We start from the raw sequence: 26,868 nt of genomic DNA, 5'->3' as shown, positions 1-26,868 counted from the left end.
GTGGAGAGAATATGAGTAGAAGGCAACATGCCTCGGAGGTCTCTGTTGAAATCATGGAGTCTTCTGATTTCCCCTTCCAGTTTGTTTCTCATTGCCTTGTCCAGTGACTCTCGCTTAGTGGTAGACTTAACCAGACTCTCATAGGCTTCCGAAATTCTTTGAAGTTCTTTTTCAAACTGTAAGAAAGCACTGGCATTAAAGTGGCATCCATGCAAGTGTCTCAGGGATTTTGATTCTTAACATTTCAGGTTAACCTCACATTTCATGCCTACCAAATTGTGGGACTGATTTCACCCCCATTCTGCCCTCTAAAGTCAGTTAGGTTCTTGTAGATAACAGATGCCTATGTCTGGCTAGACCAACCAGTTTCTCTGTATCGAAACTAGGGAGGGATAAATCTAAACCCAATTTGGGTGGCCACTGGTAAGAACTATTACCATTTCCATATAACATGAACAAAAGATTAAAATATAGAAAACCAAACACAACAAAACCCAAACTTCTAGATTCTTAGGTACAATGCTCTTCCCAGAGACTTTTCTGCCGGTCTCTATTCCACAAGAAGCTTCATTTCAGTGATTACTGAGTATTTTTATCTCCTGTCTGTGAAATTACCTCTGTAAAAGATTAATGAGTTTGTAGCAAAATGTAAACAAATTCTCCATATATACAGAAACTGATAGACACAGGATTAAAATGATTTATTTTCCATCTTTCACTAACTTGAAAACTGTAACTAGGGAATACTTAGCTTATAGGACATATAAATTGACATGTAGTCAAAACTGAAACTGCTATAATGAGAGTCTAAGACAATTGTTTGAAGATTCTTGAAGTGTTGTTATGTAACAAATGCAAGAGGAAAGATGAGAACTGGGTGAGTGGTCTGTAAACATGGAAGTTTGTGTGCTGCTGTGGTAGACAGAATCTGAAGCAGAGCTGACAACATGAAATCACTAGTGTACCTCCCTGAGCTCCAGGAGGCCAGACTCACAATTTTTGGTCCTTTCGAAGAGAACAACGTCATGGGAACCTCTTTTGTGAATTCCACTGCCTAGATCAGAAAGCTGTTCCCTATGCTTCTATGAATAACTACCACTTTGAGCCAGAGCACCACTTCTAGTTTTCTGGTGATTAAGTCGAGAGAAGACCCTCACGGACTTTTGTGCCAGAGCTGGCTTTGAACTGCAATCTTCAGAGCTCAGCCTCCTGAGAAGCTAGGATTACAGGTGTAAGCCACAAGTGCCCTACTAGTGAACTTGTGTCTCCTTTTTCGGAGGTCATTTAAGTCCTTTTGGCCACAAATTCTAAATTATCCTTTATGAAGAGAAATTATACACTGAGAGGTCTTATTTTTCAAAAGAGAAATGTACAGACAGGCAGAAGTGGTTCATACCTGCAACCCTAGTCACTCAGGGGCAGAAACCTGAGGATCATGGTTCAAAGAGAGCCCTAGAAGAAAAGCACCTCCAACTAACCTGTTAACCTGAAAAACGTTGGACTGGAGGCTAGCTCTGGCTAGACTAGCTCAAGTGATAGAGCATCAACTGGGAGGAGCCAAGTGACAGTGTAGACACTGAGTTCAAGCTCCAGTACTGGCATGGGGAAAGAGACAAAGAGACAAACAGAGACACAGAGAATTGTACATCAAACTTAAAGAGATACATACAATAGGTCAATAAGAAAGTACATAATAACAAGAAAGGTAAAGACCTTTCTGCACCATCCACGTAAGGGCCCAGCACCACAAGGCCCTCAGGGGAGTCTACAGAGCTCTCAGAAATGACTGCCCACTGTGGGGCCAGGAGCATGGACTAGTGGTAGAGTGCTTGCCTAGCATGCATGAAGCCCTGGGTTTGAGTCCTTGGTACCACATACAGTGTCCAGACACTGAGTTCAAGCACCAGGGCTGGCCAAAAATAGAAAAGAAAAGAAAAGAAAAGCCTGCTCTGGAGCAGTAGCTGCTGCTTCTGCTTCCTCTTCCTCCTCCTCCTCCTCTTCTTCTTTTTAAATTTATTGTCGGGGTAATGTGTAGAGGGGTTACATTCTCGAACACTGATACCTCTTCTCATTATTTTGTCCCTCTTTCCATCCTCCCATCCTCCTCCTCCTCCTTCTTTCTTCTTCTTTTTTGGCAGATCACCAGGCTTGAACTCAGGACCTGGGCATTGTCCCTGAGCCTCTTGGTGCTCAAGACCAGCACTTTACCACTTGAGCCACTTCTGGCTTTTTCTGTTCATGTGTATTGAGGAATCAAACCCAGGGCTTCATGCATGCTAGGCAAGTACTCTGCCACTAAGCCACTTTTCCTAGCTCCCTGGAGCTTATTTAGGGGAGAAGAAATACTTGTTTCCTTAGCACTGTAAGTTATGATTAAGTTGGACCCATGAGAGTATAACTATGTAACCATTAAACAGTCTAGCCTGGATCACTGGAAACAGAGAGGGGCCAAACTCTCACAAAAAGACAGCCTTACCTGTGAAAGCACGGTTAAGTAATGCACACCAAATGGCCTTGCCAGGACCATCCACTCTCACACGGGGCCAGAGGAAGCATGTGCTCTCTTTACAAAAAGCTCCTTATTGCGAGGATGAAATCAGACCCATGGGAACCCTAAGACCAGTACTACCACGTTCTCACCCCTGAGAAATGCTACTCCAGGATCCCGTGGCACACTTGATGAAAACTCACAAGTCTTTGCCTCCTGCAGCATATCAGACCTTACATGTGAGTCATGAGATCATTCTTCCTGGGTGATAATCTCCCCTTCACTTCAGCTCTTAGTGCGAAGTTCTAAGGATACAAGGTTGCTATGTGATCTGACAGCTCCCTGATACCTGCAGGAGTTGCAGGGACTCAGCTTCTGCCAACATGACAGGGGCAAGAAAAGGAAGGAGCACAGTAACCCACACCCTTCCCCTTCCCTTCCTCTGTCCTTTCCCCTTTCTTCTTGAGGTACTAGGCTTTGAACCTGGAGGTCTCACATTTTTTCAGCAAGTCTACCACTTGAATGGCAAGCCCTCAGGCCCAATAACTCGTGACCCTCCCGTGTTAAGGTACTACTGTTTTAGTTATCACCCAATGAAACAAACATGATCACCACAAGGTTTCAAAGATTCCTAAATTTAAAGAAAAAGCCATTCAATTTATACCCGTGTTAGTCTGTGTTCCCTTTTCCAAACCCGGGGAACCCTTGCTTAGCCTCAGAGTTTGTCACCAAGGGTCACCTGGGCTGTCCCTGCTGGAGCCTCTGCACACTGTCCCGAAGATATTAACTTACACAACTTCTTCCCTTTGGAACTACAAGCTCTACCATGGCAGGCATTAGTCACTAGGTCACCCTCATTTTTGACTCCCTAAATCCTTGCGTAGTCCCTGGCACAAAAAGGGGTCTTGAGAAACACTGGCAAGTAAGTCCTCAAACCAAATTCAAGTCATTATCAAACCCTTTACCTCATGAAGAGGTCAAGAGTCCAATCCTTCCATGGAGGCCACCACCCCTTGCCCTGGAGTCACACACCTTGTGCAGCTTGTCCGCATTGTCATAGTAACCCTGAAGCTCCTGGTGAAGCACGCGATTCTCCTCTGTCAGGATCTCCACCATCTGCTGGGCTCGCTCCACAACTGCAAATGCGTCTGGACCAAGCTGCTGGCTGGGAGAGGCTGGTGGGGCCTGGGGAGCTGCCAGGGCCACTGGAAGTGGAAGTGGCAAGGAGACAGAATGCAGCGGCCCGCTGACGGAGGAGGTCTGGGAGGACATGGGGCTGTGCTGCTGCACTGTCGACGGGAACGGAAGCTGGCAGGGGCGGCTGTAAGGGAACAGAAGACAAGCAGTCAGACCACAGGGGAAGCAGTACGAGAAGGAAGGAAACCCTCCAATACAGGCATTGTCCATGGCTTCCATGCCAGGAGGCCAATGTTGTCCTTCCCAGTGATTACCTGAGCGCCAGGTTTGATGTGCATTCCCAGAGGCTTCCTCAGTTCTCCCTGCATTGCACCCTGTGGGCTGCCAGGGCCACATGAACAAGACAGGGTCCACTCTCAGATACTTGCATTATAGGAGAGGAATCAGTGAGTGCAAAGGCCAGTGGCAAGAACCAGTGACAGAACCAGGTGGAGGAACACACCAATACAAAGCCATGGAAGAGAGAAGTTACAGAGGGACTTGGCAGGAACCATGAAGCAAGACTATGTCCTGCTCACAAACTAAAACCCACTACTAGCATAAACACTATCTAAGACTGGAGATGAAGAGAAAGTGGAAAAAGAAAGAATGGGAGCCAAAATCTATTGAGAAAATATTTGTAAATTTAATTTTTTAGTTTGTGTGCCTATTTCCCCTACTAGATTGTAAAGTACGAGAGGCTGGAAGCAAAGCTCAAGTGCTAGAGTATCTACTTAGTGCAAGGCCCAGTTAAAAAAAAAAAAAAGGAAGGAAAGAAAAAAAGAAGGAAGGAAGGAAATAAAATAGACTGAACAGAGCTCATAAGGCACCCATGCTTCAGCTGATATATATATATATATATATGCACATACATACTATACATATATAATCATATATAGACACATCCATTTAATATAATTGTAAACAATCTATAACGAATTTTCATGAAAACCGGCATGTAGTAAACTCTCCCAGGTATTAGCTCTTACGTCATGATTATGCTATTAGTGTATTTCACTGTCCCTAACACAGAATCCAGCACAGGTATTCATGAGAAGCTCAGTAAATGTTTCTGTTCATACCAAAGTTTCCCTTTGTTCTCCCCTCTCTCCCTCCCTCCCTCCCCTTGCCTCTCTCTCCCTGTATAAGTGCTGCCAAAGTGAACATGTGTTTTGACAAACATTTACAGAGACCTTTTTACATTCCAGTCATTGTAGTATCAGCTGCTAAGTGCAGTGTCCCATTCTGACCTGTATAAAATTGGTAACATGGTAAATCTATCTAGACAAGAAAAACAAGGTGCAGGAAGTCATCTGCAAAATACAGGAACAAATAAAAACAGACAAAAGGAATGTAGAGGAAAGTTAAATAAAGGCATCCTGATCCTATAAATCCTGGAGAAGACAGAGAGGGCAGGTAGCTGTCCTTTGGTGTCCTGCTCCTGTTTTCTAACATGCAACTATGGCCCAGTCGGCGCTATCATTGTAGGTGTGATCCATATTCTCAAACTATGGCAACAGAACTTAATTAGCTTGAAGTAGTTGTACAGAGAGGGTCTCAACTCAATGGAAGTTTCTGAAGTTTTAAGAGACCCTGGGACAGAGCCTGAGGGCTAGAAACCTGCCCAAGTGTTTTTCCTGGACTACAAACTAGACCACTTCCACGGATTAAGGTCTTGTCTACAGAAAGTGTTTAGACAGCATTTACTGGTGGTCTGTGCTGCCTGCCAGGTACTACATCTTATTGCATGCTTATCCCGCACAAGCACTACATTCCATATCTAGTGCTATTCTGTAAGTATGCCAAACAACACTCAGAAGATTCACACCATAAACCAAAGATCTCACAGTCAACACAAAGGAAAAATGTTTTGAATCCACACAAGTTCATTGTGCCAAGATGATAGGAGTTACATGTATTTCTCAATTATCCATAATGAGCATGTTTTATTTGTGCAAGTACATCAGTCAGTTTAAGGAAAAAATAGCTATAACAAAGTATGGATAAAGAAAACAGGAGTGGCACCTGCTTATAGGCCGTTATTTAGGAAGCTGAGGCAGGAGATCACTTGAGCACAAGTGTTTAAGACCAGCTGAGCAGCATGGGGAAAACCCCACAACTGAGAGGGCAGGGAGAGGCAATGGAAAGGAGAGGTGAACAAGGTAGGAGAGAGGGAGAAGAGGAGAGGGACAGAGAGAAGAGAGGCAGATAGGGAGAGAGGGGGAGAGAGGTAAAACTGGTTTTAAGAACTTTATTTGCTGTTATGTCAGGGAAGAACCATAACTGAAACCCCTCAGAATTTTTCTAAACACAGGAAATTATCCACCTGAATTCCTTTGGTCAAGCAAACCTAAGTTTCATAAATGTTCAAATCAAGCCAGGTGCAGTGGCTCAAGCCTATAATCCTAGCTATTCAGGAGGCTGAGATCTGAGGATCAAGGTTCAAAGTCAGCTCAGGCACTGAAGACCATGAGACTTCTCTCTAATTAACTACTAGAAAATCAGAAGTGGGGCTGTGACTCAAGGAGTAGGGTGATAGCCTTGAGCTGAAGAGCTCAGGGACAGCCCCCAGGCCCAGAGTTCAAGCCCCACCATCAAAAAAAAAAAAAAAAAGTTCAAATCAAGTCTCAATGGTTGTGTAAACTAAGATAAAAATGATTGCTATGTGGATAAATATAGATAACCTTCTTGTTTAGAAAAGTCATTCCTTTAATGAATTATAGTTGGAATTGTCAGGTTTCTTCAGAAAGTAACTTGGACTTTACCCTAACTTCTCAAAATTCGCACACTGTAGAGCTGTGTATCAGACCAAAGGGCGTCTAAACCAGGGGTGAGTCAGTCTAAATGCCAAGGAAACTTCCTAAGTTCTGATACCCTTTATGGTGGAATGAAACAGGGCTCCATGGCCTTACTTTCACTTAGTCAATGCGTTATTTTTTTCTTAAAGAATTTATTAACGTTGATTTTTACATCATATTTTAAATAACAAGCTTAACATACAAGTGTTCAAGGAGGGAATCTCTATTTACAATCACTGGGACTTAGTATTTAGAACTTAATCACAATTAGGCTAAGGGTGTCAATGCGTTATTTTTTTTTTTTTTTTTTGCCAGTCCTGGGCTTGAGCTCAGGGCCTGAGCACTGTCCTTGGACTTTCTCAAGGCTAGAGCTCTACCACTTGAGCCTCAGCACCACTTCCGGCTTTTTTCTATGTATGTGGTACTGAGGAATCGAACCTGGGTCTTCGTGCATGCTAGGCAAGCACTTTAACCACTAGGCCAAACTCCCGGCCCCTCAATGCGTTATTTTAAACTGATCGATTCTAGATGCAGTTTACCAAATACCTAATAGCTCATTATAGATATAGTGTATACATAGCTCATAATGAGCTATATAATAGCTCATTCCCTATGGCTGTAAATTGTAATTTGCCATTTTGGAAACATACACACATAACTCAAAACTCTCCTCCTTCCTTCAGCCACTTCTAACTATGGGACCACCTTGGTTTTTTTTGTTGTTGTTGTTGCTGGGTCCAAGGGCCTGAGCTCAGGTTTTGTGCTTAAGGCTAGTGCTCTATCACTTGAGCCACAGCTTAACTTTCAGCTTTTTGTGTTTAACTGGAGATAAAAAAAAAAAAGTCTCATGGACTACTTTCCTGCCTGGGTTAGCTTCAAACTGCAGTTCTCAGAGCTCAGCCTCCTGAGTTGCTAGAATTATAGGACTGAATCACTGGCACCTAGTCAAAATTTCATTTTTATAATACAGCACATGCCAAACATAGATCCTACTAGGAGAAAGACCTCCCATTTAGCCCACAGAGTGGGCTGTTGTGGCTTCCATCATCTTTAATTTTCCATATGCCCTCTTGGGCAGTCCTTTCCCTTTCCCTTTCTCCCTCCTTTCCTATATTCCCAGAAATGACCTTTTATTCCACTCTCAAAGAAACAAAAATCAGGATATTTTCTGGAGAATAAATGCATAATGCATTTTTATAGGGAAAACGGTGATTGTGAGGATTAGTCAGACCACAAGTTCTCAGTTAGCATAGTACCCTGCAGACCCCTTGCACTGACACAAGGGGCAGTGGTGAAAGGCCTGTGACAGGAATGAGATTTCGATCTGTGGAAGAAAATCCACAGTACCTCTGGCTCCAGAGGCACTGGACCAAACACCTCCATTCCAATGCTTTTATTAAGTAGCTGTACACTAAAAATCAAAGTAATACATTCATAGATGAACAAAATGCTAGTAAATAGGCATCACTCTTTTGCTTCTGGAATAATAGTATATCACCTACCAGGCAACCCTTCTTCAGTGCCTCAAAGAGAAGGATTTGTAACCAACAGGGAGTCAGAAATGAACACAAGAAATCCAAATTCTTATTCTCCTCCTAAGTTCTCTCTCTTCTGATATTTCTGTTTGAGGCAGAAAGAAGTCTCAAAACATAATAAATTGAGGGCTGGGAATTTAGCTTAGTGGTAGAGTGCTTGCCTAGCATGCATGAAGACCTTGGTTTGAGTCCTCCGTATCACATACATAGAAAAAGCTGGAAGTGCCCAGATATTAAACCACAGACCTATGACCACCTAATCTTTGACAAGGGAGCCAAAAAAATAGAATGGAAGAAAGACAGCCTCTTCAACAAGTTGTGCTGGCAGAACTGGTTAAGCACCTGCAGAAAACTAAAGCTGGATCCTTCTTTGTCACCTTGCACTAGAATTAACTCCAAATGGATCAAAGACCTGGAGGTAAAAGCTGACACACTGAAAACTCTACAGGAAGGAATAGGAGATACACTAGGCCTCCTTGGCACAGGTCGAAACTTTCTTAATAAGGACCAAGAATCACAACAAATCAGAGAAAGGCTGGATAAGTGGGACTGCATTAAACTGCAGAGCTTTTGTATGGCAAAGGACATAGCTAGTAAATTAATTAGGAAGCCTACAGAGTGGGAGAAGATCTTCACCAACCAAACAACGGACAAAGGCCTCATATCTAAAATATATCAACAACTCAAAAAAGTGAATCACTCCAAAACTAACCTCCAAAGTAACAACCATCCCATTAAAAAATGGGCCAAAGACTTAAAGAGAGTCTTCTCTGAAGAAGAAACAAAAATGGCCTATAGACACATGAAGAAATGCTCAACATCTCTGGTCATAAAAGAAATGCAAATCAAAACAACTCTAAGATTCCACCTCACTCCAGCTAGAATGGCCAGGATCAGGAAAACGAATGACAACAGATGCTGGAGGGGATGTGGCCAGGAGGGATCACTACTACACTGTTGGTGGGAGTGCAGACCACTATGGAAAGCAGTGTGGCAGTGCCTCAAAAGGCTAAACATAGAACTCCCCTATGACCCAGCAATTCCACTACTTGGCATTTACCCAACCACCCAGAAACAAGGACATACTAAACCCACTAGCCCAACAATGTTCATTGCAGCACTATTCACCATAGCAAAGATATGGAACCAACCTAGATGTCCCTCAGTTGATGAGTGGATCAACAAGTTGTGGTATTTGTACACAATGGAATTCTATGCTGCTGTCAGAAAGAATGACATCGCCCCATTTGTTAGGAAATGGAAAGACTTAGAAAAAATCATATTAAGTGAAGTAAGCCAGACTCAAAGGAACTTAGGCTCAATGGTTTCCCTCATTTGTCATAATCAGTAGAAACCTTGGGCTCTACTAGCAGAGATTTGCAATAGAGCAAAATCTTGATACATAAGGACATATAATGTGAAGCTAATTGAAAGGACCTCCAGGATAGTGAAACAAAAGCCATATAATGAATGATTGTTGTCCTTAATGTACTATGTTGTCTCTCATCTCCTTTGCTGTCCCTTGGTTATCTCATATTGGTATAGTATCTCACTTTGTTATCTGATATATTGAATTTATTTGTATTTGGATATTTGAAATTTGATAGGGAAGGGGGGAAAACCAAGACGGGTGGGGGGTGTAGGGGGGGGAGGGAAACGGGTACCAAGACATGTGAAAGGGTATCAATGTATGTGAATTAATGCACCTTCTATCTGGCAAATATCATGTAACCCTTTTACTAATTACAATAAAAAAAAATAAAATGTTGCTTATCAAAAAAAAAAAGAAAAAGAAAAAGCTGGAAGTGGTGCTGTGGCTCAAGTGGTACAAGGCCATGCTTAGGCCCTGAGTTCAAGCCCCAGGACTGGATGGAGATAGATGAGGGAGAGAGAGGGGGGGGGGGGAGGGGGGAGGAAGGGAGGAAACATAAATTGATTCAAACCACTAGTATTCATTACATCCTCTGCTCAAGTTTGCAGCATCAGGCAGGGTAATAGAACTGGGTGACTTCAGTCAGAGGCTTCTCCTCTGGTCTTAACAGTCTGTGATATGGTATTTATACAGCCAACAGCCTAACAGACAGAAGAACCTGTCAGTGAAATTCAGAGGGACTCTGCTTGTCTCTTGGGTTTCAGGTCCAGCCCTTTAATGTACATGTTATCAGAACAGGATCAGTGCAGGCAGCGTTGCTTGCCCAGCCAGCTAAAGGCTACGTCACTGGGACCATACAGTCTGGCCATAGCAAGGCTCACAGCGTGGCCTCATGGCTTTGGAGGCAGCCTCAATGGCTTGCCTGCTACACTTTCTCCATCACTGTGATGTGCCACATCAAACCAGTGGTCTAGCTTATTTCTAATATATTTTGTTTCTTCTAACACCATAACTTCAAGACAAATGACACTTTCTATAAAACCCAGGTCAACATCTGCGAAGGGTTCCCCACCTGACAACTTCTCCACCTCCTAGTACACTTACTCCCAAGTAACAATAAGCAGAATAATCCTCTTCTTGCACTGCCACTTAACAAATATTACAGCCATTCTGTAGTAGGCAACTTCATTTTGGGAGATTTTCACCCTTTATTGAGCTCTCTGGAGACTGAGTTAAATGTTCAGGGAAAAAGTAAAAAAATTATAAGTTATGATTGATGTTGGAGTAATACCATGTATTATTTTAAACAAGTGAGATAAATCAATGTGATGAAAAATAAGAGATATGACAGCTTTTTAGTTTAAACTTCTCCTTTGAAATAGGAACCATAAAAGGGAAGAAAAGCTCCAGGCCCAATCTTGTATTCCCCAGTTGAGACACATCAGGCCCCACTAGGAAGAATGTGTTCTGCTGTCTGTCAGGAGCTTTCAAGTTGGCTGCTTTGGGGCAGGCATTCCCCAACCATACTGCAGCCAAGTGTCAGAGCTGGGGAAGCAAGTATCAGCTTCGCAGCACGACGTTGTGCTCCACTGACTCCTGTCCCAGAAGATATGCAACCAGGCTGTGCCCAAAGTAGAAGGTATGCCACAGGGCACAAACAGCACCCCATCAGTGAGTTCTCATGGGGAACCCTATAGTGACCTATCCAGTTGCAGTAGGGGCCATGTGTTTTCTCTTCTCATGCTCTACATTCTTCTTGCATGAACTTCACCACATTCAAACTCTAGTGATTAACAAATCCTCTCCTAATGGCCTTTCTAATTGTCATATTCCCAACCACTGTGTTCATCATCTATACTTAATCATAGAATCCTATCAATTCTATTTCTCTGATCCTCCCTTCTTTCTTTTTTTCCCTCCTTTCCTCCTTCCTTCCCTCCCTCCCTCCTTCCCTTCCTTCCTTCCTCTCTTTCTTTCTTTTTTCTTTTGCCAGTTCTGGCCTTGAGCTCAGGGCTTGGGCACTGTCTTTGGGCTTTCTCAAGGCTAGAGCTCTACCACTTGAGCCACAGCACCACTTCTGGCTTTTTTCTATGTAGTAGTACCGAGGAATCAAACTTGGATCTTCGTGCATGGTAGGCAAGCACTCTACCACTAGGCCAAACTCCTGGCATGCGCCCCTCCGCCCCCCCCTTCCCTCCCCCCTCTCTTTTTGTCATGGGGCTTGAACTCAGGGCCTGGACTCTGTCACTGAGCTCTTTTGCTGAAGACTAGTACTCTACCACTTTGAGCCAGGGCTCCACTTTGGTTTTCTGGTGGTTGATTGGAGATAACAATGTCACAGAAGCTGGGCATGGTGGCTCACACCCATAATCCTAGCTACTTAGGAGGCTGAGATCTGAGGATCAAGGTTCAAAACCAGCCCAGCACGAAAGTACCTGAGATTCTTACCTCCAATTAACCTCTAGAAAATGGGAAGTAGGACTTGGCTCAAGGGTAGAGCGGTACCCTTGAGCTAAAGAGCTCAGGGACAATGCCCAGACCCAGGGGTAAGGTGATAACCTTAAGCTGAAGAGCTCAGTGACAGTGCGCAGGCTGAGTTCAAGTTCCAAGACCCACAAAAAAGAAAAAAAGAAAAAAGCAAATCTTAACAGGGACTTTCCTGCCTGTGCTGGCTTTGAACCATGATCCTTAGCTTTCAGCCTCTCGAATAGCTAGGATTACAGACATGAGTCTGACTCTCTTAACACCTAGTATTTCTTTATTCCTACTACCTCAAGCTTCATCCACCCTCACCCACCTTCTCTGGCCTCATGGTTCCTCAGTCTTTCCTCTAATCCATCCTACACAGCCAATGTTCAGCCTTCAAGCATCAATATAGGGTCCCTAACTGTTTATGGATATTCTACATTTTTTATATGACTAGCACCCATTGGTGCCAACTTCCTGTTGAAATACATTATCTGTCCTTCATACCACACCTGATCCAGCTGTGCTCTGTGTTACTGTCTCTTGATGCAGGCAAATCCTCATGGCTTATCTCTATTTTTACTAGTTATGAACAATACTATTCTGTCTATTCCCTTAGCACTTTCTGCACACTTCTCCCTAAACATACTGGATCATAGTGACCTCTTAAGATACTTGTTTCCCTAGAAATAATGGCACAAGGTGCTTGAGGCAGTGACGGTATGTGGGGGGCTTGAACTCAGCTTGGGTGCTGTCCCAGAGCTCTTCAGCTCAAGGCTACCACCCTCACCTTGAGCCAAGCCCCACTTCCTGTTTTCTAGGGGTTAATTGGAGACAAGAGTCTCAGGTCCTTTTGTGCCCAGGCTGGCTTTGAACCTTGATCCTCAGATCTCAGCTTCCTGAGTAGCTAGGATTATAGGAGAGCCAGTGACTGTATGTTTATCATCTTTATCATATCTTTATCTTGGAACTTGAAGTAGGGCTGCAAGGACTGCATCCTCAGTAAGTATTACTGAATCCACTGATCAGCCAGAAGAACTCTAGAAACAAGATGAATTAGGCCAGGAGAGTGAAGAGATGCCCTTTATCAAGATACTAATGTTTAGTGTCTTATGGCCTGAATGCTGGTACTGTGGACATTTATTAATCTCTCTAGGCTTTAGTTTTCCATTTGCTGAATGTTCCACAGTCTCTGTAATACTTCCATTCTAGCATTCAGACAATCTTCCTTTAAATCTATAATGCAGAGACTGTAAAGCTCCTACAGTAACTATCTATGTTCCAGAAGCCTGGACACTCTACAAGGCCCGCCAGGAAAGCTGTTCATTTTCCAGGCTCCTGGCAGAGTTCCAAAGGGCCACAGGAAAGGCTGCTCTCTAACACCGTTCTATCTCGAGTCAACCTCTGCAGGGGGTGATGATGGAAATCCCCTGTTGCTTGTACTTTGTTTCAGCCTATAAATTGTGGCCTGAAAACATCTTATTAAATATTATGCTTGAGTTAAAAAAAAAAAAGTAACGAAAAGAACTAACACGCCTTGAAAACAGTAAATACTGAAGACAGAACTGCCGAGTTGAACATCACCTGGTGACCCCGTACTCTGGAGGTGGCTGGTACCTCAGGATGGCCACTTCTGTTCTCACAGGCTGAGGAGCAGGGTAAGGTGTGACCATCTCATGAAGCATCCCAGGGTGCTGGTCGCTGTAGAAAAGCCCATGATCCTGGTTCTTGCTGACTGGGGAGATCATCTGCTTGGTCTTGAAGGGGTAATCAGGTGGAGGCCCTCGAGGGTCCAGGGCTTTACTTGTAGGCTGGACTGGGTTGGGTCCTCCTCCAGCTTTGAACCCCTTCCCATTCCCTGAGCCGGGGAGGTGTTGCTTTGCACCATTCCTTTCTAGTGACAGCTGCATGATCCTCTCACTGAGAGAGCGGACGTGACCCTGCTTCAGTTCTTTCAGAGCCTCGTCTTTAGGAGCCTGTCCACTGTTGGCACGGTTCACTGTGGGTCTGCCCTCAGTGCGAGACTTCTGGCCTGTGCTCCCAGCCATGTAGTAGCCATGGCCCACAGGTGTCTGCTGCTGCTGTGGCGGCGGCGGCGGCGGCTGCTGCTGCTGTCCTCTGAAAAACTGGGACTGGGCTTTGGCCTCCTCATATGTAGGCAGCTCCTCGTTGTTCTGCGGAGGCTGGGTGGGCCGGACCTGTTTCTCCATCACGGTGTTGTCCCCCTGGTGTTCTTGACCCTGCGGCTCCTGGCGTGCTGACTGGTAGACCATTTGTGGGTCTTCTTGAATGAGGTTTTCCGTGGAAGAAAAGTTGTTTATTGCATGGGATGGTCCTGCACTCCCTGTGGCCTGATGCTGAATGGCCAGCAGATTCATGTTCTCAGGAGGGGTGCCATAGCGCAGTTGTTCCTGGATCAGCCGCTGTAACACTGTTCCCGCGGCCACATCCTCCGAACCTCTCATTTCCACCTCTGAGACCCTCAGCAAGTTACAAAGAGGATCTTCAACTAAAGGGTAAACAGAGAAAAAGAAATATCAAGCCATTCTCTGGGAAACTTGTGTCTATATATGGTGAACAATTAGCATTTTAATTACAGTAGCATTTGAAGACAAATTGTTAGATGTGCCATCAATTTCATCTCCCCTGCGATATCTTCCCTCCCCCCCACACCCCTAGTTCTGGGGCTTGAACTCAGGGACTGGGCACTTGAACCACAGCACCACTTCCAGCTTTCTCTGTATATGTGGTACCAAAGAATTGAACCCAGGGCTTCATGCATGCTAGGCAAGCACTCTACCACTAGGCCAAACTCCTGGCCTGCCCCTGTGATATCTCATGGGCCTGTTTCTCCAACTCCCAGAATCCCCCCTCTACCATCTACCCCCACACCCCTGGTTCTTCATTCCTTTTCTTTGTACTCACTCCTAAACTTTTGCATTCTTCTCTTTCCTCTAACATCTCCATTGTAATATCCAACTCTTTCCCATTTAAAAAAAAAAAAAAATTTAGCCAGGCGCGGCGGCTCACGCCTGTAATCCTATAGCTACTCAGGAGGCTAAGATCTGAGGATCATGGTTCAAAGCCAGCTCGGGCACACAAGACTGTGAGACTCTTATCTCCAATTAATCACTAGAAAATAAGAAGTGGGGCTGTGGCTCCCAGGGCAGGGTGATAGTCTTGAGCTGAAGAGCTCAGGGACAGCGCCCAGGCCCAGAGTTCAAGCCCCATGACCCACCAAAATAAACAAATAAAGTAAAAAAAATTTAAGCACACACCAATCCAAACACACACACACACACACACACAAACTACTTTCTGTTGGCTCCACCACAGACTTCAAATTACTACCCTTCATCTCTCCTTTCCTTGTCTTCAGTAAGCAACCTACATACTCTGATATCTCAAATGCTCTGATTAGTAACAAAACCCATGCTCATGTTCCTCTTGAAATGCTCTCCTAATTCTGCATCTAGGCTGTTCCTCCTCGTGCTTCTGTAGTCTCATTCCCTAATCCCTTTGCTATACCTCCCTCTTAAATTCTGCACTCCCCACTCAAAGACTTATTTTAAATTTATAAATGATGTGCTATGAATTGCACAAAGTTCTTTCTGTATGTTGTTTTATTTTTTCCACATATATCCCATGATGAAGGTATTAATCCCCGACAACCCCCTCTCAGTGAACAGAGACACTTAGAGGAAGTAACCCTAGTCAGCTAGGGTCTGACTCTGGTACCTGTACCAGTTACAGGCCTTGGGCAGCCTGCTAGCCCTATGCCTCTGACCTCCTCTTCAAACCAATCTCCAGTGGCAGAGAGTTGTCTGTTATGCCCAGGGGTTGTGTCCCCACTACAAGGCCTATACGTAGATATTCAGATGACTGCTGAAGAAGCTAAGGAATTTTACAGGGCTGGAGGAATGACTCCACAGTAGAACATCTGCCTGTGATGCGAAAGGTCTCAAGTCTAAACCCCAGCTTAGCCTTCACCCTAAACCTAAGTAATTTTATAGACTGGATCCGATAATTGAGCTTTGATCATATAATTGCCCTGACTCCTGGCAAAGAAAAAAATTTAAAAAAAAAATAAGAACAAAAGCAAAAACCACAAAAACTTACTGCTGTGATCTCAGACAAATTACTTGGCTTTCTGTATCTCCCCCTTGGAAAAACAGGGAGACTAAACATCTGCCTCATATGAAGGTAGTCAAACGTTAAGCTTTAAAGAATGCATGCCGTAACTGAAATGTAAACCCAAAAGTACAATAATAAAAATAGGTTGTCCAAAGTTCACACAGAATAAATTTGCCAGATAACTATAATAAACAATGAATGTCCCAAGAAAAGAGATCAATGTCAGGCTGGGAGTTTGGCCTAGTGGTAAAGTGCTCGCCTAGCATGCATGAAGACCCAGGTTCAATTCCTCAGTACCACATACATAGAAAAAGCCAGAAGTGGTGCTGTAGCTCAAGTGGCTGAGTGCTAGCCTTGAGAAAAGCCCAAGAACAATGCTCAGGCCCTGAGTTCAAGCCCCATGACTAGCAAAAAAAAAAAAAAAAAGAAAAGAAAAGAGATTTTAAAAAGTAATATTTTAACTTCTCTTATGGTGTTCCCAGTCTCAAAAGCCTTCATAGCCAGGAAGTTATTATAAAGAAGGTGATTCCTTCCATAGTAGTTTTGAATTATGTCTTCTGAATGTCATTATTTGCAAAAAAAGAAAGTACTAAGAAACTGTAGGAAAAATAATTAGAGGAAAAACTAGTCTAAATGACATAACTCTGAAGTTCTTACATCACAGGACATTATTATAAAGCACGTGCCAATAAAGAAACCAGTAATCTCGCATGTCGATTTTTAAAAGGAGTATAGAAAGTAAGGAGAAATCTGCCTTGCAGTGGCCTCCACTTACCCTTGGAAGACATACTCCATGACCCAAAGTGGGCGCCTGGAACTAAGCATAGTACTAAATCCTATAGATGGTTTGTTCTTGTGTATATACACACACGATGAAGTTTAATGTATAGAATATGCACACTAATAAATTTTAAACTATGATACAATACAATAGAAGATACTGCAATAAAGTCATTTGAAATAGATACATGGTTAATTTCTGGTATTTCTCATTTAGTGGTTTTCACTTAACACTTGTCAGACTACAGTTGACCTCATGTAATCGAAAGCTATGGAAAATGTCAAAGATAAGGGCTAAAAATGAGAAGCAAGGCCCTCTGGTTCCAACACCAGGGCCAGCAGCAGACTTACCAATGTTTTCTCTGATGCAAGTGTTTGCTTCTACCGTCAAAGATGCTTCAAGTCTCCCCAAACAGAGGTAAAAGTCTGAATAAAAGTAGTTTGTGTCTTGCTGGGTCTGCCCAGGACTGCTGGGACGATAACAGACAGGAGGCAAAGCTACTGGAAGGAAAGGAAAGTTCTTGTTAGTGCTGATGAAGTGTCTTGCCTCTCCTTCCTGTGATTCACAAGCATGAGGGTCATTCTCCTACACTTCCACTGGTAGCAGAAGCTCGTTCTCCTGATTCATAAAATTCCAACATCACTATTCAGAATGATTCCAAGTCCAGCCACCAAAACAACCCAAGAGCTCAACAGACATCTTCAAGACGTACTAAGTGAAGGCACAAATGGTTTTTCACACTGCTCAGTTCCAAGGGCAACACAAGCAACACCAATAGAAGTCCTCTGAGGAAACTAGAGCCACCAAGTTCCAGATGGTCAAGGCAGGTGAGTGGGGGAGAGGAGGAAGTGAGAAGATCTGAAAAGGAAAACTAAAGTGGGAACAACAGTGGTGGGCCAAAACACAGGAAAGATACAGGAAAGAGGTGGCCGCTTTGCCAGGCTACGAGCTAGTAAGAGACCATCCTTCACTTGAAGGTTTCTAAAGTCTGTGTGGCAGCATGGAGCTTGGGTTCTGGGCCATGGCCAAGTGCAGGCCTTTCAGCTCCAGTTAATCTACTCAATACAGAAACCAGAGTGTGCTTCCTGTTCCAATTAAATGTGACACTGTAGTCTGTCCTACAGTCACCAACAAGAGATACCACTCCAGAAACACTGATAGCACACACCCCACACCCGTGAGAACTTCTAGCAGGGTAGGTTGAGCCTATTTTCTCTCTTGTTCTGACTTTTCTGTATAAGGACCAAGTTTAAGGTTCTTTCTAGGAAAATAAACAAATAACAGGTTATTCTGGAAAATGACACTAGGTATTAAATGAAAGTCCCTGCTCATTAAAAGAAAATGTTCAACAACTGCATCAAACCAGTTATTTGAAATTGCTCCCTAGGTATGTTGTTACTCCTCCATTTCCCATGAGGTCAAAAGTATGAGGTAAGTGACTAATGATTCTGAAAACCCTAAGCTAGGGAATGTAGCCTTCTTCCCGAGGCTTGACCTTGACTTGTGTAATGGCATTTGTATGTGTGTTGACCTGTTACCACAGGAATATCTTGTCTAAAGAAAAAAATCTTAAACTACTCCACTAAACCCACATCCTTAGTGTGTACTCAAGAATGTATATAGTAAACTATACTGAAGGAGGGATGGCAATGAAGACGTCCACAAACTGGATCAGAGGCCAGGGCCAATTTTATTTCCACCACGACTGGAAGACATGCCAGGAAGCCCTCATCCGCACACGGACGCTCTCCGTGCTCAGAGCGGACACACCGCACTGATCCCAGAGGTACCATATGCCTATCGCAGCTCTTGTCCACATGGTTCTGGTGCTCCTGAGGCACAGGCACTATGCCTGTGTCACTCTGTATACTGCAGCGATCAAGATGCCTAGTCAATATGTAAGACGGCAGTGAGACACCTGAATTATGTTTGTTTTCATCTCTGCCAGTCCTGGGTCTTGAACTTGGGGCCTGGGTGCTGTATCTGTTTTTGGCTCAAGGCTAACACTCTACCATTTAAGCTACAGCTTCACTTCTGACTTGAATTCTTAAGAAACATAAAAATGAGCTATAATTTAAATGGAAAATGTAAAACCTTTGTGAAAAAACATAGGAAAAATTCTTTGAGGAACAAAATGTTCTTACATGTAGTAGCAAAAGCACTATTTATCAAGAAAAAGACAATAAAAAATCTATATCAAAATTTAAAACTTTAGCCATGTGTGGTAACAAACGTATAAGATACAGGTTAAAGCAGGAGAATCATACATTCAAGGCAAAACTGGGTTGCAATAATAAGCTCAAGGCTGACGTGGGCAATTTAGTGAGACTCTATCCCAAAATGAAAATAACAAAGGGCTGGGCATACAGTTTAGTGGCAGAGCACTTGTCTAAGCAACTCCAGAGTTCAATCCCTAGCACCGGAAAAAAATAAAATAAAATAAAATTTTTATTCTGTAAAATGTCCCAGAAAGAGAGTAAAAAGACAACCTGAGTCCCAGAGATGATATATATTCAAACCACACACCTGACAAAGGACCCATCTATACTACACAAAGTCAAAATTCAGTAGTAAAATATATAATTCAGTTAGAAAATAGGCAGAAAACATGAGTATACATCTTACTAAAGAAGATACATAAAGGGCAAATAATAAGCACAGGAAAAGCTATTCAAAACCATTAGCTATTAGGGAAATGCAAATGAAGACTACAACAATATTAAAACACATTAGCACTAGTGGATCACATCTATAATCCCAGCTATTCAGGGGGCTCAGATCTAAGGATCTCAGTTCAAAGCCAGCCCAGGGAGAAAAGTAGATGAGACACTTATCTCCAATTAACCCCTCCAAAACTGGAAGTAGCGTTTGTGGCTTAAATTGGTAGAGTGTTAGCCTTGAGTTAAAAAGTTCAGGGGCAGTGCCAAGGCCCTGAGTTCATGCCTAATGACCCCCCTCCCACACCCACATCCACACACACACAAGAGTATTTACCTATTAGCACAACTAAACTTTTATAAGATGCACAGCAGACATTTTACTGAAAAACAAAATGACAAACAAGAGGTTTATTCCTGTAATACTGACCAGAGAAGTCTCAAATACAGATTTGAGCTATAGAATGATGGCTGCTCTAAAGAAAATGTCTCCAAAATTTCAGCAAGGGTATATTTCCCCCACACTTCTAGAGTAGCTCTTCACCTCCTCTTAAAAACTGTGATGTGTGATTCCTTTGAGAGCCCAGGGACTCTGCAGAAAGCCTGGTATGAATGGAGTGAAATGACTCAGATCTCCTGGTGCGTGGGTGCGGCCAAGGACTCCCGGTGACAGGAGAATTCAGTCTTGTGCCAATACATAGGCCAGGACTTGGTGGCTTCCTTCCAGCAAGTGTACTAACTAACTCACAGTGGCTAGGGTTTACATTACATTCCCCTCCAGGACAAAACAAAGACAAACCCACAAAAGTCATCAGCAAACAACAACAACCAAAAACCTGAACAATCCTAGACAACTAGTACCAGCAAATCGTGTAATCAGATATGCTCTCTTGTCTGACCTCTATACTACCCCTTGTTTTTCAAGGATTCTATTACATACTGACTTCTAGATTCTGAGAGCCCTCCAAAAATCAATGAAAAAGAAAAAACCTACTCAAAATTCTGCAAAATTTTCCCAATGCATTTAAAATGCACATAGCCACACCTCCCATTCCAAATCCCACCCCACCTCCCCCCTCCCTAAAAAGGAAGGAAGTGTTACTTAAGAAGATTTTATGTATCAGAATTTTTTTTTTTTTTGCTAGAGCTTGAACTCAGGGCCTAAGCACTGTCCTTAAGCTTTCTCAAGGCAAGAGATTTGCCACTTGAGCCACAGTACTACTTCCAGCTTTTTCTGTGTATATGGTATCCAGGAATTGAACCCAGGGCTCCCTGCATCCTAGGCAAGCACTCTACCACTAGGCCACGCTCCCAGCCTGTATCAGAACTACTAACGGGTCTTAAAAGTTTAACTTTTTGGCTCGAAAAAACCAGGGTTAAAAAAAAATCATTTTCATTACAATTTTCCTTATTTCATGTCTTTATTTTTAAAGCCTAATCTTGCACTGCTTTATAATTTTCAAAGTATTTCCACAAGTGGCTGAAGAAATGCAACATAATACTTAAGAGGCTGTACTGTGCAGAGCTCTACCTTGAATTAGTGCAGCCCTCCTTCCCCATGGACCAGGGCTGCACACCTCCACAAGAGTACACATAAAAAAGGAGCACAGTTGGGCATGGTGGCTCACGCCTGTAATCCTAGCTACTCAGGGAGCTGAGATCTGAGGATAGCGGTTCAAAGCCAGCCTCGACACTAAAAAGTCCTTGAGACGCTTATCTCCAATTAACCATCAGAAAATGGAAGTGGCACTGTGGCTCAAGGGATAGGGAGGTAGCTTTGAGCAGAAGAGCTCAGGGACAGTGCCCAGGCCCAGAGTTCAAGTCCGACCACCGACAAAAGAAAAAAAAGGAGCACAGTCATACTCTCCTAAGGTCCAGACCAACCGGCAGAGTGCCTCCTCATCAGGTTGCTCACATTTCTCCATTCCTGTGCTTTTCTTAAGGGCTGCAATTGAAAGCCTTTTTAAATCTGAAAGTCCTTCATCAGCTTCCAGGGAAAGATGTCTTTTTAAATGCTCTGGTTTCCTCATGCCCTTCAATACATCTGTACTCTTCACCCTTCTCCATTTGCACAGAGCTTCAAGACCCAAGCTTCTGTGCATCTAAGGAAGTGGAAAGGGAGAAGGGAATTAGAGGCAGTGCCTCTCTCCCTCCTGTCCACTCGCACATGTACAAGAATTTTCAGGGGCCGGGAGTTTGGCCTAGTGGTTAAAGTGCTTGCCTAGCATGCATGAAGACCCGGGTTCGATTCCTCGGTACCACATACATAGATAAAAGTCAGAAGTGGTGCTGAGGCTCAAGTGGTAGAGCTCTAGCCTTGAGAAAGTCCAAGGACAGTGCTCAGGCCCTGAGCTCAAGCCCAGGACTGGCAAAAAAAAAAAAAAAAAAAAAAAAAATCCTATTTATCCTGAAAAGTGTACCACACAAAGCAAAATTATGCTTATGCAAGCACTCTATCATCCCCTCCAGCCCACCAGGAACCTTTAACAGGTGGAGGCATCTAGAGCCTTCTACTTGGTCCTACGCCTTGTTGTCTGGTCCAAGGGGCACTCCCTGGCCCTTTACTCCCCTTTAAATGGGTTCAAAATGTATTTAAATCTTCTTCACCCCTTACTCCCATCAGAAAGTTTCCTTCAAATGAGATCCAGGCACCCAACCTGAATCTGGGTCCTCAGTGCCCAGCGGCCTGGGGCAGAAGTGCCAGCCGGGAGGAAATCTTAGCTAGTTTGGCAGGCAGGGACCCACAACCGAGCGGAAAAAGGAGGACATTTTCTGGCGTTGTAGCTACGTGTATCTTTCTCTTCCGGCTTCAGTCGCTTCTGGTGACACGTGAGCACTGTTTTTGGGCAGTGGAAAGTATCTCAAGAAGTAGGACAGCCAGATGACCCACTTCCCCACCATCCCCATTCTGCAGGCCAGGCCAGAGGGATGGGGGGGGTGTGGTTACCCCACACCACACTACACCTCATCACACCACACTACACCACACTACATTACACTACACCTCACCACACCACACTACACCACACTACATTACATTACACTACATTACACCTCACCACAGTACACCACACCACACTACATTACATTACACTACACTACACTACACCTCACCACACTACACCTCACCACACCACATGACACTACATTACACTACACCTCACCACACCACACTACACCTCACACCACATGACACTACATTACACTACACCTCACCACACCACATGACACTACATTACACTACACCTCACCACACTACACCTCATACCACATGACACTACATTACACTACACCTCACCACACCACATGACACTACATTACACTACACCTCACCACACCACACTACACCTCACACCAAATGACACTACATTACACTACACCTCATCACACCACACTACATTACACTACACCTCACCACACCACACTACATTACATTACACTACACTACACCTCACCACAGTACACTACACCTCACCACAGTACACTACACCTCACCACACCACACTACATTACACTACACCTCACCACACTACACCTTACCACACCATACTACATGACACTACACTACACTACACACCTCTCCACACCACACCACACCTCTCCACACCACACTACACCTCTCCACACCTCTCCACACCACACCTCTCCACACCACACTACACCTCTCCACACCACACCACACCTCTCCACACCTCTCCACACCTCTCCACACCACATCTCTCCACACCTCTCCACACCTCTCCACACCACACCACACCTCTCCACACCACACCACACCTCTCCACACCACACCACACCTCTCCACACCTCTCCACACCACACCTCTCCACACCACACTACACCTCTCCACACCACACCACACCTCTCCACACCACACCACACCTCTCCACACCTCTCCACACCACACCTCTCCACACCACTTGACACACATCACCTCTCCACCCACTACACCTCCACCACTCCACACCACCTCCCTCACCACACCACACCTCTCCACCACACCACACCACACCTCACCACACCACACCACACACACCTCTCCACACCACACTACACCTCTCCACACCACCACACCAACACCTCTCCACACCACACCACACCTCTCCACACCTCTCCACACCACCACACCTCACCACACCACACTACACCTCTCCACACCACACCACACCTCTCCACACCACACTACACCTCTCCACACCTCTCCACACCACCACACCTCTCCACACCACACTACACCTCTCCACACCACACCACACCTCTCCACACCACACAACACCTCCACACCTCTCCACCAACCTCTCCACACCACACCACACCTCTCCACACCACCACACACCTCTCCACACCACACTACACCTCTCCACACCTCACACACCACACCTCTCCACACCACACTACACCTCTCCACACCACACCACACCTCTCCACACCACACCACATCTCTCCACACCTCTCCACACCTCTCCACACCACACCACACCTCTCCACACCTCTCCACACCACACTACACCTCTCCACACCACACCACACCTCTCCACACCACACCACACCTCTCCACACCACACCACATCTCTCCACACCTCTCCACACCTCTCCACACCACACCACACCTCTCCACACCTCTCCACACCACACTACACCTCTCCACACCACACCACACCTCTCCACACCACACTACACCTCTCCACACCACACCACACCACACCTCTCCACACCACACTACACCTCTCCACACCACACCACACCTCTCCACACCACACCACACCTCTCCACACCACACCACATCTCTCCACACCTCTCCACACCACACCACACCTCTCCACACCACACTACACCTCTCCACACCACACCACACCTCTCCACACCACACTACACCTCTCCACACCACACCACACCACACCTCTCCACACCACACTACACCTCTCCACACCACACCACACCTCTCCACACCACACCACACCTCTCCACACCACACCACATCTCTCCACACCTCTCCACACCACACCACACCTCTCCACACCACACCACACCTCTCCACACCTCTCCACACCACACCTCTCCACACCACACTACACCTCTCCACACCACACCACACCTCTCCACACCACACCACACCTCTCCACACCTCTCCACACCACACCTCTCCACACCACACTACACCTCTCCACACCACACCACACCTCTCCACACCACACTACACCTCTCCACACCTCTCCACACCACACCTCTCCACACCACACTACACCTCTCCACACCACACCACACCTCTCCACACCACACCACATCTCTCCACACCTCTCCACACCACACCTCTCCACACCACACCACACCTCTCCACACCTCTCCACACCACACTACACCTCTCCACACCACACTACACCTCTCCACACCACACTACACCTCTCCACACCACACTACACCTCTCCACACCACACCACACCTCTCCACACCACACCACATCTCTCCACACCTCTCCACACCTCTCCACACCACACCACACCTCTCCACACCTCTCCACACCACACTACACCTCTCCACACCACACCTCTCCACACCACACCACACCTCTCCACACCACACCACACCTCTCCACACCACACCACATCTCTCCACACCTCTCCACACCTCTCCACACCACACCACACCTCTCCACACCTCTCCACACCTCTCCACACTACACCTCTCCACACCTCTCCACACCTCTCCACACCACACCTCTCCTCTCCACACCGCGGACCAAGAGGCCCAGGATTCAGCCCACGGGAGACGCGGGCCGCGCCCGGGCCTCGGCCGGGGGAGCCTGGCCTGGCCTGGCCTGGGGAGGAGCCCGGGTCGGCCGCCCCCGAGTCCCGGTCCCCGCAAGCCGTCCCCAAGCCCGCGGGCGGCCGGCGGGAACAAAGAGCCCGGCTGAGACCCGGACGGCGGGCGGGGCCGCGGGCCCAGGTCGGGACGCGGAGGAAGGGCGGGAGCGGAGGCCGCTGGGGCCCCGCGCCGTCCTCCTCCCCCAGCCGCCCTCCTCAGGGCCCGCCGGGGCCCCGCGTCGCCCTCCTCCCCGCGCCGCCCTCCTCCCCGCGCCGTCCTCCTCCCCGCGTCGCCCTCCTCCCCGCGCCGCCCTCCTCCCCGCGCCGTCCTCCTCCCCCAGCCGCCCTCCTCAGGGCCCGCCGGGGCCCCGCGTCGCCCTCCTCCCCGCGTCGCCCTCCTCCCCGCGCCGTCCTCCTCCCCCAGCCGCCCTCCTCAGGGCCCGCCGGGGCCCCGCGCCGTCCTCCTCCCCCAGCCGCCCTCCTCCCCGCGCCGCCCTCCTCAGGGCCCGCAGCCCCGGGTGTCCGGGAAGGCGGCCCCGAAGTGGACACCACTGCCCGGCCTTCGATGGACGCCTCGCGCGCGGGGTCCAGATGCGACTCGGGGGCAACCGAGCCAGAGGGGCGGCGGCGCGGGCCCCGGGGCGGGGGACGGCGCGGACGGGGGGGGCAGGGGCCTGGGCCGGGGCGGCGGGCGCGGGCCCCGGGGCGGGGGACGGCGGTCTGAGCGGGGTGGGGGGCGGCGAGGCGCGGGCCCCGGGGTGGGGGGGACGGCGGCCTGGGCCGGGGCGGGGGCGGGGGGGGGACGGCGCGGACCGGGTCGGCGCACCCTCCGGAGGCGGATGAGAGCCGCGAACGCCGGGACGCGGGCCCTCCGAGCGGGCATCCCTGGCGCCCCGCCCGCTTACCTCCCTCCGCGGGCCCGGCAGAGACCCGACGCGGCCTCGTCCTCCACATGGGGCGACCATGGCGCGGCCCGCGGCGCGAGGGGGCGGCCGCCGGCGGGGCGGCGCGCGGGCGGCTCCCGACGGGCGGCCCGGCCACGCGGGAAGCCGGGAAGGGCCAGGCCCCGCCCCCGCCCGGAACCCGACGCCCGCCGCGGGGTCCCGAGCGGCCGCCGCCCCGGCCCTGCGGGCGCCCGCCCCAGGGTGCCGGGGGCCCGGCCGCGCGGCCCTAAAGCCCGCCGCCGCCCCTGGGGCCCGCGCGGCCGCGGCCTCGGCTCGGCCCCGCGTCCCCGGCCGCCCCCGGCCGCCGCTTCCACCCGCGAGGGGCGCGGGCCGGGCGCGCCGGGCTCCGGGGCGCTCGGGGAAGGAGAAGGCGCCGCAGACACAGCGGAGGAGGACGTGAGGTTCGCTCGCTCCGCGGCCGGCTTCCCGGGAGCCGCAGCCCCGGGCCGACGGGGAGGCCGCGGGGGCCGCCCGGGCCGAGGCGACCGCGGGCGCGAGCGGGGACGACCGGCGGCCGGCCACGCGGAGGAGGACCCCGCCGCGAGCCCGGGAGGGGCGCCGGAGACGGTCAGGGCCGCCGCCGCCGCCGGGCCGGGGTGTCCGTGGGTCCTGAGGGAGAGGCCGAGGGGCGGGGGACGTCACTGAGACGGACCCACGCGAGGGCCCGGCCCGGCCCTGCTGCCCACTACCCGAGGCCCAGGGTCACCAGGGAACCG

At 47.5% G+C, this 26,868-nt stretch overlaps 1 protein-coding gene across 4 annotated transcripts in view; it reads right to left on the bottom strand.

Moving 5' to 3' along the window:
* Amotl1 (angiomotin like 1) overlaps positions 1 to 26,188 on the bottom strand; it is a 50,123-nt gene extending 23,935 nt beyond the window's left edge. For 3 of the 4 annotated variants that reach the window (XM_090319199.1, XM_090319202.1, XM_090319201.1), the window contains exons 1-5: positions 26,114 to 26,188; positions 17,101 to 17,250; positions 13,420 to 14,344; positions 3,521 to 3,809; positions 32 to 176 (exon numbers count right to left, since the gene is read on the bottom strand). In XM_090319199.1, the coding sequence (XP_090175325.1) occupies positions 32 to 176; positions 3,521 to 3,809; positions 13,420 to 14,344; positions 17,101 to 17,250; positions 26,114 to 26,162 (1,558 nt within the window). In that variant the 5' untranslated portion in view covers positions 26,163 to 26,188. The remainder of the gene's footprint in view (positions 1 to 31; positions 177 to 3,520; positions 3,810 to 13,419; positions 14,345 to 17,100; positions 17,251 to 26,113) is intronic. The other variant, XM_090319200.1, reaches the window with a different exon arrangement.
* Between the last annotated feature and the right edge of the window lie 680 nt (positions 26,189 to 26,868).

The sequence above is a fragment of the Megascapheus bottae genome, chromosome 27, assembly GCF_031878675.1.
Source record: "Megascapheus bottae isolate mThoBot1 chromosome 27, mThoBot2.hap1, whole genome shotgun sequence".
NCBI lineage: Eukaryota > Metazoa > Chordata > Mammalia > Rodentia > Geomyidae > Megascapheus > Megascapheus bottae.
The sequence above is the reverse complement of the archived record's forward strand: the minus strand, read 5'-3'. Positions and strand labels throughout refer to the sequence as shown.